This window comes from Melospiza georgiana, chromosome 21, assembly GCF_028018845.1.
Source record: "Melospiza georgiana isolate bMelGeo1 chromosome 21, bMelGeo1.pri, whole genome shotgun sequence".
NCBI lineage: Eukaryota > Metazoa > Chordata > Aves > Passeriformes > Passerellidae > Melospiza > Melospiza georgiana.
In genome coordinates this window covers 6,797,010-6,811,938 of record NC_080450.1, presented here as the reverse complement: position 1 = coordinate 6,811,938, position 14,929 = coordinate 6,797,010, and the positions used below count along the sequence as shown (strand labels likewise).

Sequence of the window (14,929 nt, the reverse complement as noted above, 5' to 3'; positions counted from 1 at the left end):
TGGGAAAGTTTCATTTCTCACATCCAAACTCATCCAGAGACCTATGAAATGCAATCAAGTTTGTAAATATTCTATGATTCCACTTCCATAGCTTAGCAATGCTTTTCTGATTATTTATCAGGCTACAAAGGTTTAGCCATGCAACCTGTGGCATTTACACTCCTTTATTGCAAAGAACAGATAAATTCATTGACTAGCACTAGTTCAAGAACCTATTTCTGGCACTTTAAAAAAGTATTTCTTTTACAGTTCTATCTCTGTTACCTATTTAATGAATACCAAGTTGTATATTTCAGTGATATGTTAATAAACTGTAAATGTTTGATCTATTTTAAAATAATTTATCTGCAGTTTTAAAAGGTGTTTTTTACCCAAATGTGAAGTTTGCTTATATAGAATTTTACTGCAATGGATTTCTTCAGCAGCCACTGGAAACAGCAGACAGCACACATGCACACTTTGTGTATTCCTCAATTTAAAACACACTGATTTCTTCTAGAGCCATTGTTTGAGATATTAAAGAGACTGAAGTGATTTAGAATGTGTTTTACTTAGGTGTTAAAGACATTGAAATTGTAAGATTTTATGGCATCTCAGTGAAATAGTTTACTTTTTAATTGCATTTTAAAGATTTTCATGTGGTCAAGAAACCAATTTTCTGTGTTTTGAGCAGCAGTCCCTCTAGCTGCATTTTCTCCTCTCTATTATGTGTTTGGGCTCTTTGCCTCTTTCAGTTTATAAAAATCAACTCTTGTTATATAAGCAAGCCCTGTTGGCCTGAGGTCTAATCCAGACAAAAACAACCATCACATGGATTCCTTCACAAAGTGCCTTTCTAAGTAGATAACAGCAAGAATACAGCATTATTTATTTTACAGAATTATTACAAGCTCTTACTTTCTAAATATTTCTAGAAGACAGCAGCGAACCTCACAATTCACATATGTGGGAAGGCATCACTGTCACTGCTAGAAATGAAGGGATGGGACTATTTTTAAGTTAAGAACAATTTATTGTTTAGATAAACATCAATCAGTGAGATTTTGGAGGAGTAAGCATTTGGCTATAGCTGAAGAGTAGTTACAAGGTTTTTTTGTTATAAGGTATTATATAACTTTCTAATAATATATTAGAAATAAATTCAAAGTACTAGAAATAGTATTATACTTCTAATATATGATAGTATATATTATTTCTAATATATTATGTATTATATTTTTAATATATTCTAATATATACAGAAGTAATGTTAGAAATACTATTATTAGTAATATATATTGCTTTCTTCTATAAGCAACTAATAGACAGTTGCCACAGGGTTTATTTTACTTTTCTAACTTACCATTTTTACTTACTTCTGCTGCACTGTGGATACTTTTATCCAATGGGCTTTTAACTCACAGGCACACATTGGCTTCTATTATAACTTCTTAACTCTTTAGCTTATTCCATATAACCACACCCCTGCATTATAAACTTTTCGCTATAAATTATATTTATATTATTATTTCAGTTTGCATTATAGACTTTTCACTATCTTATTTAATACAGTTTATCACTTACTTAAGGCATATTCTTACAACTGTAGAAAGATAATTTATGATTTTTCTGCTTAATGTCTGTGTATTGTACTTTTAATCAATCTGTCTTTTAAGGCTACAGATCCAACTCTTCAGTGTCTGGAGAAGTTCCTGGTTTTTCCAATTCTCACAGGAAAGACAAGAAATAGGATCTCTTGTTCTAACAAAACAAGAGGAGGAGACAGCCTGACCTAAACTGGTGTTTGTTTACAAGTGGTATTTTATGTAAATTATGTATCTAATTATCAAGTAACAGAAAGTTTAACATTCCCCCAGGGGTTTATGCTCATGGAGATCTGGTAACAGATCTTTTATCCATTAATTTCTCACCTTTACTCCCCAGATGTCCACTGCCTCTGGAGAAAGCCTGGTGGGAGATAAAGGCTCCCCACAGTCCTGGGAGTCTGCTGAGTCAATCCATTCAGTAAAACAATTATCATTGTCTTACTGAATATTGGTTAATTAATTCTCAGGACATCAAAAACTACCCACGCCCAAACCTGACTGCCACAGCTTTGGAGTTGTCTTTGCCAAGGATTTTGCTTTCTGTCAAAACTTGCATGACCAAAAACAGAAAAAAAGAATCACATTCCAAGCCCAGAATAGCCTGTGGGGGTCAGAAGAGCTTTGCCATGAGATGTGGTGTGATAACTGATCTGATATCTACAGGATTTATTCCATCTCAGTAATCTGCTTGAGACAGGCCATTAATCTCTGATATTTTACTACACCTGGAGCACAACCCTCCAGACACAGTGGCTCCTCCTACAGCCAGAGATGTCAGCTGTATGCTAATTATTCACGTGTACTTACATTTCTTGTTAAATACATTGCTTCCACATGTCACAGCCTGTGCCTCAAAGGCTCAAAGAGGAAAGCACAAACATTCCATTCTGGAAAGCTCTGTCAGTTATGCCTTGGAATTGATAATACTGGCCCTTCCTTTCACTTCTTTTCATTTGTTTCTGGAATTTTCTTCCTTTTCCCCATCAGCCTGAGCTCCCATTAAGGAAAATTCTATGATTCTGTAAGGAAAATTCTGTAAAATTCTCCGTGATGTTATTTTGCTAACATCATCTTTCCCAACTCCCATAGCAACCACCCTTCTGGATTTTTGACTGGTTTTTTTCCACCTGCCATTTCAAATCTCACCAACTCTCTGCTGTGCTAAATGTCATCTCCTGTTTAGACATCTCTGCAGTCATTCCTGGAGCCACACACATCTACAGTGAGAAGCAGCTGCCTGTGAGCTTCAGCATTGCAATTAGCTCCAGGAAATTAAAGTTCAGCTGCCACATGCCAGCCCTCAGAGGCTGTTTCCTTGTGCATCACACTGGCTCAGCAAAGAGGATGCAAAACACCACCTAGAAGAACTAAGGAAAGGAACAAAGCCAACAACAAAAAGGCACTAGGAAGAATTTTTTAGCTTTTTCCTTTCTCCTTTTCCTTTCAGGGAAGGAAAGGGGTGGATTTATTGGGTTTTATTTGAGAAAGGTATCACAGAAGATCAATTATCAATCACTGACTGAACTGTCCATCTATTTTATCTGTAGAGAAGCAAAAAATCTGTCAAGTGCTGTTTAATTCCAGCACTGACTCTGCTGGGGAAGAGTCCCTGAGCAGATCAAATCACAATGTATTCCATGTAATTCATGGTCAAGCTTTCTTCTCCCACCCTTCCCTATGGAACTGGTGCTTATGGACTAATTTGGTGCCACATAGATTAATCCAGAGTTTTATTTCTCACGGACTTGGGAGAAGTAAAACTCAGGATTTGAAATGAATTGGTTTCAGCAAGAGAGGAAAAGCACAAAGCAGCAAAGGTCAGGAAGGCCAGCACTGACACTGCTGGGGAAGAGTCCCTGAGCAGAGGATCAAAGTGCAATCTAGGGCTGAATCTCAATGAATTCCATGTAATTCATGACCAAGCTTTCCTCTCCCACCCTTCCCTATGGAACTGGTGCTTACTGGTCACTGCCATGCCAGGACCCTTGGCTATATGGACTAATCCAGGGTTTCACTTCTCACAGACGTGGGAGGTGAGAAATGAATTGGTTCATCAAGAGAGGAAGAGCAGAAAGCAGCAAAGGCCAGGAAGGCACTGAGCACACATCTGCCTGCGGTGTCTGGGTGGTGGCTGTTCACCCTGCACAGCTGCACACAATTTGCAGGCACTCAAGCCACTGAAATATCCCTGAGAGCTGTGAGCAGCGCTAGGAGGGTGTCTGGACTTAACCCCCACATTTCCACATTCCACCACAGTGCCCATCCAGTCTTCCTCCCTTTTACAAACCTGCAGAAAGTGGAAGGGCAGTGGGAAGAGCCCCTAAAGCCTGAGAGCAGAGAACTCAGCCTAAAGACATCCAAGCAGACACAAAAAACCCAGCCCCAGTCTCTTTCAGCAAAGAACCAGAGACAAGTGGCACAGTCTCAAAACATTTGCTAAGTCAAAAAAAAAAAAATTAGAAATTAAAAAAAAAAATATTGCTCTGTAAATAAAAAGAATGTAACTTCTTCTGTAGCTCTGGGAGACTCGAGTGTTTGGTTTTGTACTTGATAAAACAGGAAGTCAGAATCAAATCTGAGCTGAAGGTTTTCATCCTCTGCTTTCAGGGGCTTGTGAAAACAACAGTGCAAACAGCCTACAGCACAGACCACGGAGCTTGGACTGTTTGTCCCTACAATAAATACTTCACCAGTGCATGTTTGTAATTTTTTTTCATTTGTATAAGGACTGAGACAGTAACTTCCCCAAGGAAGAAATATGACATGAGGATTTCTGTGGTTCCAGTCAAGCTAGAAGATCATGACTGCTGAAACTTCCCTTGTCTGAAGGTTAGCTCAAAATAAGCTGTGCAAATAGAATTCCCTGAGCTGTCTGACCATCAATACAGAAATTTCCACTGTATTCCGTGAAACCACATGACAGAAATGGTGGTAATGCAGTAAACCAGGAAAGATTGCAAGATCTGAGTTAAAACCAACTGCTTTAACTTTACCCATAGCTTTACTCCTAAGGGCCTCATGCAGAACACAGGTCACACTGACTTCTGAAGGTTTAAAAACCCTTTCAGCCCATGCACCTTGTAGAACCAGTTTAACTTTTTCAACTGACTCACAGCAGCATCCATATGTATCCTATTTCAATGGCCATGTGTGAATCCTTCATTAAATGAACACTGCAAATATCATGAACATCTCTGACCTTCTGCAGGCTGTCTGTCTGTCCATCCCAAGCCCTGCAAGGCAGAGTTGTCTCTCTGTGTGCCCAGTGGCCAGCACAGATGAAGACAGATCCAACACATCATTGTCAGGGTCCCCAGGACCGCCACCAGGACTTACCTGCCTTAGGGCTGGCCCGTGGGTCCAGGAGCTTTAAATTCAGGCCTGAGACATCTGCAGGTGCAGTCATCTCCTTCTCCTCTTGCATGGACCTCAGAAGTCAAAGGCTTGATTATATTGCAGAATCCAAGCTGATTTTTTCATTATTATGGCAGCAGAAGCCTAGCACAGCTATTCCTGTGCAGAATGGTGTTAAACCTTGAGATCTCTGCATGTAAATACTGCAGATTGCAAGGCTGCCACCCTGCCACTGCCAATACCTGCTCTGGTCCTTAACTGGGATGTTCTTCTGGGCACTGGCACTACACCAGCACAGCAAAAGGTTTGTTCAGTGTCTCCCCAATTTGGGTTTCCAGGTTGTGTCAGTCCTCCATAAGGAAGTGCTTTTTGCTCAGGGTACTCACCAGCTGCTCTACACCATGCACCAGAATCTGAGAGATTTTTAAAACAAATTTAGGCAACTTTGGACAAGGTTTAAAAGACACTGCTGTGAAAACCAAGCTTCCACCTGGAACTTTTTCAGTGTTTAACCTTCAGTGCCTTCTCCTTTCCTAGAACAGTGTGCACACCTCTGCCACCGCTACACCAGCACAGCAAAAGGTTTGTTCAGCATCTCCCCAGTTTGGGTTTCCAGTTCGTGTCAGTCCTCCACAAGGAAGGGCTTTTTGCTCAGGGTACTCACCAGCTGCTCTACACCATGCACCAGAATCTGAAACAGCCTTCTGAAGTTTTTTTTTTTTTCAACAGATTTAGGCAATTCTGGACAAGGTGTAAAGACACTGCTGTGAAAACCAAGCTTCTGCCTGGAACTTCTTCAATGTTTAACCTTCAGTGAATTCTTTCTGCCACCACTTCCCACCTCCATGCACAAGCACAGAGTGCAGGGGGTTGCAGAAACCAGTTTGTACATGAGGTCAAAACTGTAAAAATGCCCAGAAAGCATCTCCACAGAGGTTTCTGAGATGTATGGATGTCACACCCTGCAGAACTGTGACCCCCGGCTGCTCTGAGCCCCCTTGCACAGGCAGGTGTTGGGTTAGGCAGGATTTTGGCAGGCCTGGTTTTGACTTTGTCAGAAAACCTGTCAGCATGCATATTAACTCAGGAGAAAAATTATTAACAAGGTTTTACAGCAGTGTTTGCAACTGAGCTTCCAGCTGCATGTGAAACATGAAAGTCAAGGATTGACTGGGTGGGGAAAAGCTCCAGATCACTTTAAACGTAAAAACCACACACCCATTCCATGGCAGCTGCTCTCAGGCTGCTCATGGGCAGCTTGCTTGCTTCAAGAACCACTTAACCACACGTGTTTCTTAAACTGATTCCAGAAAAATAACTAAAATTGAAAATAAAACCTGTAGGAACCAAACGTGTCTGAATATCACGTGAAGATCTGAAAAGGGTAAGCACAAGAAAATCACACCCCAGTGATGTGGCTACAAAATCAAGCTGCATTAATATAACAGTAATAAATAAATAAATATAATAGTAATTAATAAATATCATAAAGTCCATGTGGCACCCCACAGGGCCTTTGATCACGAGGTTTGGGGCTGTGGGAGAAGAAAAAGCAACTGGGTAAAGACAGTTCCATGCTCAATGTGTCTCTGTACAGTTTATTTTACAGGAGATGAGATGAGCACTATGGTGTATATAAACTTGCAGAACAATATAGGAAAATACAGTTTAACCATATGAAATTGTTTTACAGTAAGACAGAAAAATTACATATAGGAAATGCCTTCAACACTGAAGGACAAGATCCACAGCTGACATCAAGTAGCTTCCACTGAACCCTGCCAGTTTATTCAAGCTGAAGATCTGCCCCTTAAATCTTTTCTTCATTCAACTTAAGTTCAGTAAGTGATTCCTTCATCTATCCTTAGGGAACAAAAGCCATCCTAGAATTTCCACAATGATCCAAGATTTACTAGTAACCCAGACAGAGGCTGTGTGATAAATAAACTATTTAAGGGGTCTAGTCAGCCAAAATTTATGGGAGGTTATAAAATTTTGGTTAAGCATCTGTAAAAACAAGTCATTAGTACTGGCAAAAGACAACTTTCCTAGAAATTTAGAAGTATTTAGGAAAATCTTACACAAAAAGGACCAAATAAGCAACTTAATTTTGGTAGAAAACTCTGATTTAGTGTATGCCTGGTATCTGTGAATCCCTGCTGCTACAGCATCTGCAGAACTGCCCAGGGGAATTCTCACTGCTTGTGTTGCAGAAAACAAGGGAATTATCTAAGGAGAAGGAAGAATTTTTGTCCAACACCAATACCTGCTGTTTTCCTACTGGATAGAGGCTGCTGTGCCTAAAGAGTGTTTTTGACCTAAAAGAATATGGACATCCAAATTCCTTAGGCAATTCTGATAATCTCAGCCATTTCATTGAAAACCTCCCAAGGAAAAAGGGATTTCAGGTCAACCATTGCCAAATTCTGGGATTAACATGACTTTGCTTATTTTGTTAGCAGATGTGAGATCCCTGAAATCACATTCAGCTTTTGAATTCCAGGACTAGAACATTCCTTCTCTGCTGTAAAAAAAATAAAGTTGTGGGCTTTTAAAATTATTATTATTATTAATTAATTATATGCAATAAAGTGTAACATCTCTATTATGCAAAATCATCACTGCATACTATTTTTATGCAGAATTCCCTGCTTATTCTACTGAGACCATGGGGTCCAAAGATTAGTTTCAATGCAGTTGCTTTTAAATTCCAATTTTTTCTATTCCATTTTCAGCATTGAGAACTTAGGGTGCCTGAGCTGGACAGCAAATTCCAAGAGCCAAAGGCAGCTCTCCTGGAGATGGGGCTGTCCTAAAAGGGTGCACAATTCAGAGCAAGGAAAGGGCTGAGAACCCTGAACAGATCTGTGCACTGTGGCTGCTCCTGAGATCTGGCAATTTGTAGGGTAAATCTGTATTTTTCACATGCTTGTAGCAGATACTATTTAAAGAGGCACTTGAAGGGGATTTACTAGCAGAATTTTAATAGGGATGTGATACAAGCCATTACTCAGTTACTTGTTAAATCAGTAGCCCTAAAAGACTGCATATATTCACAATTATAGTCCTGTCCACTCACTGAACCTGGAAAGCTTTTATTCTGAATATCCACTGAGTTTGTCTCTTATGACACACCTGAAATAGTTCAACTTAATGTAAGTTGAGGGAATTAAATTTGCATGTCTCAAATCTATATGTTTTTTTCTGTGATTATTATGTGGTTAATCTAAGATTTTTTAAATTGGTCTACAAAATATTTTATCCATGTATAATTCTTAGACTCAGATGCATCATTAGGCACAAAAGGTTTCTGCCTTGAGGAATGCATGGGGTTATAAATTTAAGTTGAATTGTGCTATGTGTTGGTCCCTTCAGAGAAAAAAAAACACTCAGGAAGGAAAAAGAAGCTGCAGCTAGCACAAGAAGAAGTTATTACACTTCCAAACTTGGTGGCTGATTAAAAATTTCCAAAATAAAACCCAAAATAACCTCTCCAAAAAAGCTCGTAAACCTCTCAGAAAACAGCCAAAAGCATGAAGTTCGGTTAGCACATGGAAATAACAGGTATGTTCTATGAAATTTCAAAATTAAAGGTGTTGTACTTCAGCGATGGAGGGCTACAGTAACAACAGAGAGGGGAAAATAAAGAGCTGAATGATGCACCACTCATATGAATAAAATCTATTTTAAGACAAAGCAGTGGGTGTTATCCTTCCAACAGTGTTCTCAGGAAAAGACGAGGATTTGCTGCCAGGAAAGACTTCATTCCCACTGCGCCTCATCAGCAGGGCCGTGTGCTCCAGGCTCCTGAAGCACAGCAGGCTCAGCACACCTGACCTGGGGCAGCCAAAGCAGGGCCCCTCTCCATTCCCCAGGGCAGCACTGGCACCTGCTGGCCTGGCATGGAGTGAGCTGCACAGCTCTGAACAGCCACAGCCACTGATCTGCCAGTGCTGGGCAGGACTGGACAGTGATGGGCTCCTCACTCATCACTGCTCAGTGCCCATCAGGGTCTGAGAGAGATGCCACTGAGGTACCCATCCTGCTGCCCTGTGTTTCTGCTTTAATCTGAATTTATCATCATCACTCAGTGCCCATCAGGGTCTGAGAGATGCCACTGAGGTACCCATCCTCCTGCCCTGTGTTTTCTGCTTTAATCTGAATTTATCATCATCACTCAGTGCCCACCAGGGCCTGAGAGATGCCACTGAGGTACCCATCCTCCTGCCCTGTGTTTTCTGCTTTAATCTGAATTTATCATCATCACTCAGTGCCCATCAAGGTCTGAGAGAGATGCCACTGAGGTAAGCATTTCCTGCTCTAATCTGAATTTATCTGTGGCTCCTGCCCACCTTGTTAAGACAGATGAGACCAGCAGGCTCCTCTGGATGCCTGTGGCTGCTCCCCATCCCTGGGAGAGGATGGCAGCAATGTCCACACAGCAGCAACTCCCCAGAGCCAATGCTCCAGCAAGCTCTGCCCCAGCACTCTGCTATTTCAACACACACTGGGGAGCAAACAGCCTGCAGGCTTTCCAGAGAGGGCTGTCAACTGAAAAGCTCATTATTTTGAAAACTGCCTTTTTGACACTGCCTTTTGAAGATGTAATTGTCAGGGTGAGCAGGACTGCCCTCAGGACACTGCTCCATCTCTGGGAGCAGACCCAGCAGGCTGCACTAGTGGACAGAGCACAGGAGATGCTGTGGAACACTAAATCTGCTTTCAGTTCAGAAAGAAACATCCAATAACCACATCAAGAAGCCACATCTACTCATTCCAGGGGGACCTTCAAAGTGCTTGTCTGGATTTCTTAAGGTGCTTGGTAGTGAAGGACCCACCTGGGTAAGCAGTGCCCTTTCTGTCCCTGTGTGTGATGAAGAAATGGATGGGCAGAGCCACTTGGTCACTGAATTATGGATTTGAGCTTTTACAGCTGATCATCTGTGGGTCCAGACCCCAGAGGTGTGTTCTGCCTGCAGCCCCACACAAAACCACTACAGCAGCTGCACAGAGAGCAGCTACACGTTAATTATTTCTCATTTCTTATTATTTACTTTATCCATGTACTTGAGTTATAAGTAAGGAAAAAAGAGGCTTGTGCATTTCTGTTTGTTAGCCTGATTTTCAAAGAGTCTTACCTCTTAGCTCCCTGCTGTATTCCAAGAAATCTCTGAGTGCTGAGCACTTCCAAAGAACAGGTGAAAAATGCCCAGTTCTAAATAAGAAGCCTAACTTGCAGTCAATACTAAATAATGGCTTTAAAAACAAGGACAATTCCAGGAAGTTCTAACAAAGCCTGAGAAACTACAACTGCTACAAGCATAAAGAAGTTTCCTGTGAATGCCCCACAGAAAATTCCTATTAGGGGAAAAGAAAAAACCCCAATCCAACAAAATAAAAAAAAAAAAAACTGCATAAAGGGAAAAAGAAGCAGTGCACAAGGTTGCATGCTGCCTGTCAGGCACTCAAGTGTGATTTCAGTGTTTATCTGTGCAATAAGGGGGAGCACAGCTGGCCCCCAGCAGCTCAGAAGTGACTTCACAGGGGGAAAGGCAGTCTAGAAACATATCAGGGATTTCTGTGTCATTTTCACTGCTGTTACAGTATTTTAAAATTTTAAAAAAATTAAAGCTATCTTCTACAATTCCAGTGTCCAATAATGAACTAATGTCCCTATAAGGGAGCAACCAAAGTCATTCAGAAGATGTCCAACCCATAGAAGTGATGAACAGGTGCGAGTTACAGAGATGACTGAACCTGGAGCAGGTTGGCAAACTGAGAATTAGGCCTTTTTGGGATATTGCTCCAAGAAAGAAACTGGAATCTTGCTGTTAATGGGAGAAGAGTGCATTTGACCCATGTGGTAAAATACTGCTCTCAGCTCATCAACTCCCGCAGGAATCAGCCAACAGCACTGGATCCAGAATGAGTTCTGGCAGGAAAAAAGCTGAAAGAATACCTTGAAGATGTTCAACTGTGCTTTGGAGACACAAGCAGGAGGGTCTGGATGATGAATAAAAAGTTCTTATTCTGTATGGGAGCTGAGGGTACAGCTGGAAAAGCACCTCACCAGCTCTGGCACTGATCTGAAGCCATGGGGTTCAGGAAGCCCAGAGTAGGGCCAAAAGGCTCTGGCTGAAATGGAAAATGCCAGAGAACCCTCCAGCACAGACAAGAGTGTGACAGCATCACTCAGACCAAGAGGGAGATCACAGATGTGGCAGCACTCCCAAAACATGGGTGGCCGAACAGATCTGGGCAAGCAGAGCTACCTGCTAAGGAGCAGAGAGAAATTCCCCCTTTTCTACCTCTGGCAGTGAAAGCAGTGTTAGCTGAGAGCTGACCTAGCTGTGACCTCAGAGCATGCAGAGATGTGAGATAACCCTGCCAATCTGATCCCCACAGTGACTCAACCAGCCAAAGCTCACACCAGGAGTGTGAGGTGCCAGCTGAAGTGAGATGATGCCCAAGCTCAGTGCTGGAGGCAAGAGACTTCCTTTGGCATTCCACTGCTCAGCTACACTGCAGCAGCATCATGCACCATCCACACATGCTGGAATTCCAATAAAACACTGAGTTTGCTCTGGAGAAGCAGCTGTTTAGGATGAGCATGAAGACAGACTGGGCTGCACTGCATTTTTGAAACCCAGCAGAAGACAGAGCAATGCTGAAACTCCCAAAGTTCCCTGTGAGAGCAGGAACCCCCTGCTCCTTTCAATGTGACACTACCCTCTCTGAAGATGCTGCCTGTTAGAAGCAAGGGAACTCCAGCATGCCCTGACCTGGAAGGCATCACTATCCAAAATCCATCAGTGAGAAAAGGGAATGGGCCAGGGAACTCTGATCTGCAGGGTCACATCAAGAGGGAATATAATTTTTTGAAAGAAATGAGATGAAAAATGTTGATAAGCAACAGCAAAACTTGCACTGAACACAGATGGGAGTGTTGTGGGTGAAGCATCTCACCTGTGGAGCAGAACCCAGAGCCTCCTGGGGCTGGGAATGATCAACAGCCAAGTACCTGTGCTCTCCTCTGCTCATGGAAGTGAAAACGAGATACAGACTCCACCAAGAGAATTGCTGTTCTGGGCAGCTCACACCCCTGAAACATTTCAAGTGGACCAAGAACTAGAAGCAGGAAAACTGTCTAGAAATAAAACCAAAAGGAAAAAAAATAAAAACAAAAACAACAACTAGAAACAGGAAAACTATCTGGAAATAAAACCAAAAGGGAAAAAAAAAACCCAAAACCAACCCCCCCGCAAAAAAAAAACCAAAACCCAACCAACCAAAAACAACAAACCCTCCAACTAAGAATTCAGAGCAGCATAAATACACCTTAGCAGAGGAACCAAAACACATTACAGTCCCCAGATAAACCTGTGCTAATGGACAGCATTTCCAGTCCAAAAGAGGTAAAGTAACAAACATCTTTAAAGACAGAGGAAAAATAAAGTGTAATTTCTAACTTATTTCAGGTATTTATTAAGGAGAATACTGTATAAAGTGCACAACTAGCTTTGTTTTGCAATCCAAACAAGAATGTGCTGAGGCATTGTCAAGATTGCTCATTTCAATTTACAATACAGCCAAGAACAGGGGGAAACCTGAAATGCAGCTTTCATGTATTCACATTATTTTGGCCACTGAAGTTTTCCAAGTTCAACCTGCACTTGTGGCTTAACAAATAAAAAAGTGCCTGTCCTCTGAAGTGCAAGATAAGAGTTAGAAGCACACACTGATATGGCCAAAAATTAATAAGACAGAGTGAATCAGTAGAAAAACTAAAAAGGAGAGATCATCAATTGCCCTGCTTGAGGGAAAAAGGAAGGAGAAGAGGATTCCAGGGAGGACACTCAGCAAACGAAACCCTTCAGCTGGTGCTGCAGTGCTCTGTGCAGGAGCTTAGGAGGCTCACAGCACATTGAGCTCTGCCAACACCAAGAACAGAGCCCAAAAGAGTCCAAAGAGAGTCCAATAGAGTCCAAATTCCCAAATGTGCAGAAGGAGAGCAGCACAGAAATGTCACACCAGGAGCAGTGACCCTGAGCATGCAGCAGCCATGGCACTCCCACTGCCAAAAGGATGCTGAGAGTTTGGAAAGGTTGATGAGGCAGCAGAGGATGGGTTGTAAAGGAATTTGCAAGACAGGAATGAACCTGTGCTAGTAAAGAGATGGATGGAACAAAGCAACCAATAGAAAAATGCAATAATAATTTAGAAATAATAAACCAGAAAAATAACCGCTGCAGCAATGTTACAAACATGCTCCAGGTAAGACTTTTCTGTGTCTCAGTTTGTATTTGTAAAGAGGAATATTGACTCCCAATGATCCAATCCCAGCATTTGGAGGATGGCGAACAAAAATCTGGAATAGCAGAACAAAAGAAGGATGCAGTTCTGGGGCTGGGGAGAAAAAGACAGTAACAGTGAGATAAAATGGAGCAGAAGTGTGGATCAAATGAAATAGTGTGGTTTGGGATATTGTAGCTAAGACCACAGTAAACACTGAGTAAAGGCCACAGTGGTGAGAATCAAGATTTCTCCTGGATCTAAAGCAAGAATCTGAAGAACCTTTGCATTGTATGAAATGCTGAAAAGATATATTAACAGCAACATTGAATACTCCATCAGAAATAACAGCAGAAGAAAATAAATACCTTTTCAAAACCAGTCTCCAAACTACACAACACTATTTGCTAAGAGCTGTGTTGAATTTTTGGTGGTTTGCAGTTAAGGGTAACAGAAAAAACTCACATGGTACAGAAGTGCTGGGCACCTACATCTACACTGAATGGAATCTAGCATCACATATTCATGGCACCTTTGAAAATCAGGCTCCAAAAAGATAAAAGCCAAAATTTAATGGGACAAGCCCAGTAATTAAAAATATCTAAAGTCTGTGATATTCACCTGAAGAAACCAACAAAGGAAATTTAAACCTGAATCCAAGTAAACTATTAGAGGACTGTTTTTAAGGAGATTCTGTGGAAAAACACCTTGCATGAGCAGGAAAAATTTTAAACATCTCATTTATTCCTTGGAATACGACCTCCTTCTGTCATTGAGGGCACTCTGACAGCTAATGAGGTAGGTATAGTACAACCAAGTCTTTCCTGATTAAAAACTGTGATGGTAACACTTTCAAACTTACCGACTGGCCGACAACAGAAATCGTGAAAATGGGTTTATGTATCCCTGAGAGGGAGTATAAAACAGGAAGAACACGAATCCTCTCCATAGATTTTGGGAGAAGGGCCATCACTTCACTGCCATGGTGAAAGACTGTTCTATGAAAGCAATGCATCCACACAACATTGCTGCAGGACCCACAGATTTTATAAATGGGGGAGCCAGGAAAGTGAATTGATTTGCCTATGGCCATGAGAGCAGTCAGTGACAGACCTGGGATTGGTGATCAGGACTTCCTTGCCTCCTGCATCATATTCAGTTATCTCCCTGCTGGCCAGAGGCTCTCTGCCTGCTGTTCTAACATACTGGATAGAGATAATCATGCAAGGGGTGGAGCACAAAGTCACTGGAGAACAGGGCACGTTCTGTGCCAGGAAGCAGATTTCTCCTGGAAGCTGCGTGCAATTGGGAACCTCTGGTGGGAAGCACACATCTGATTTTTTTTCACCCTGGAATGTCTGGTGCTTAAGGCTTAGCACAACGAGGACCATTGTAATGACTAAATGGAACAGAGATAGCCCGTACAGGCATAAATTACAAGGTGTCTGTCTGGTAGTGAAACAACCTTTTCCCTATGCTCTTCTGACCCTTAAAAACAAACGTTAGCCTGCTTAATTCAGTGGACTCATCACATCCAACCACAGATCAGTCTATATTTCCATGTCCACAGGTCGGATATCTCCAGTTTTGTGTTCTTTTACCCACAGTTCCCTGTCTTTGGCAGGATCCACTTTCCGAAGCAACTGATCCACGAGTTCTACTGTCTGAAATGAAGAAAACAAGAATCCAAATGTCAA

At 41.7% G+C, this 14,929-nt stretch overlaps 1 protein-coding gene across 2 annotated transcripts in view; it reads right to left on the bottom strand.

The window, feature by feature from the left end:
• Positions 1-6,510: 6,510 nt before the first annotated feature.
• The window catches only part of GAS7 (growth arrest specific 7), a 79,777-nt gene continuing 71,358 nt past the window's right edge, over positions 6,511-14,929 (bottom strand). For both annotated transcript variants that reach the window (XM_058038830.1, XM_058038831.1), the window contains exon 14: positions 6,511-14,896. In XM_058038830.1, the coding sequence (XP_057894813.1) occupies positions 14,783-14,896 (114 nt within the window). In that variant the 3' untranslated portion in view covers positions 6,511-14,782. The remainder of the gene's footprint in view (positions 14,897-14,929) is intronic.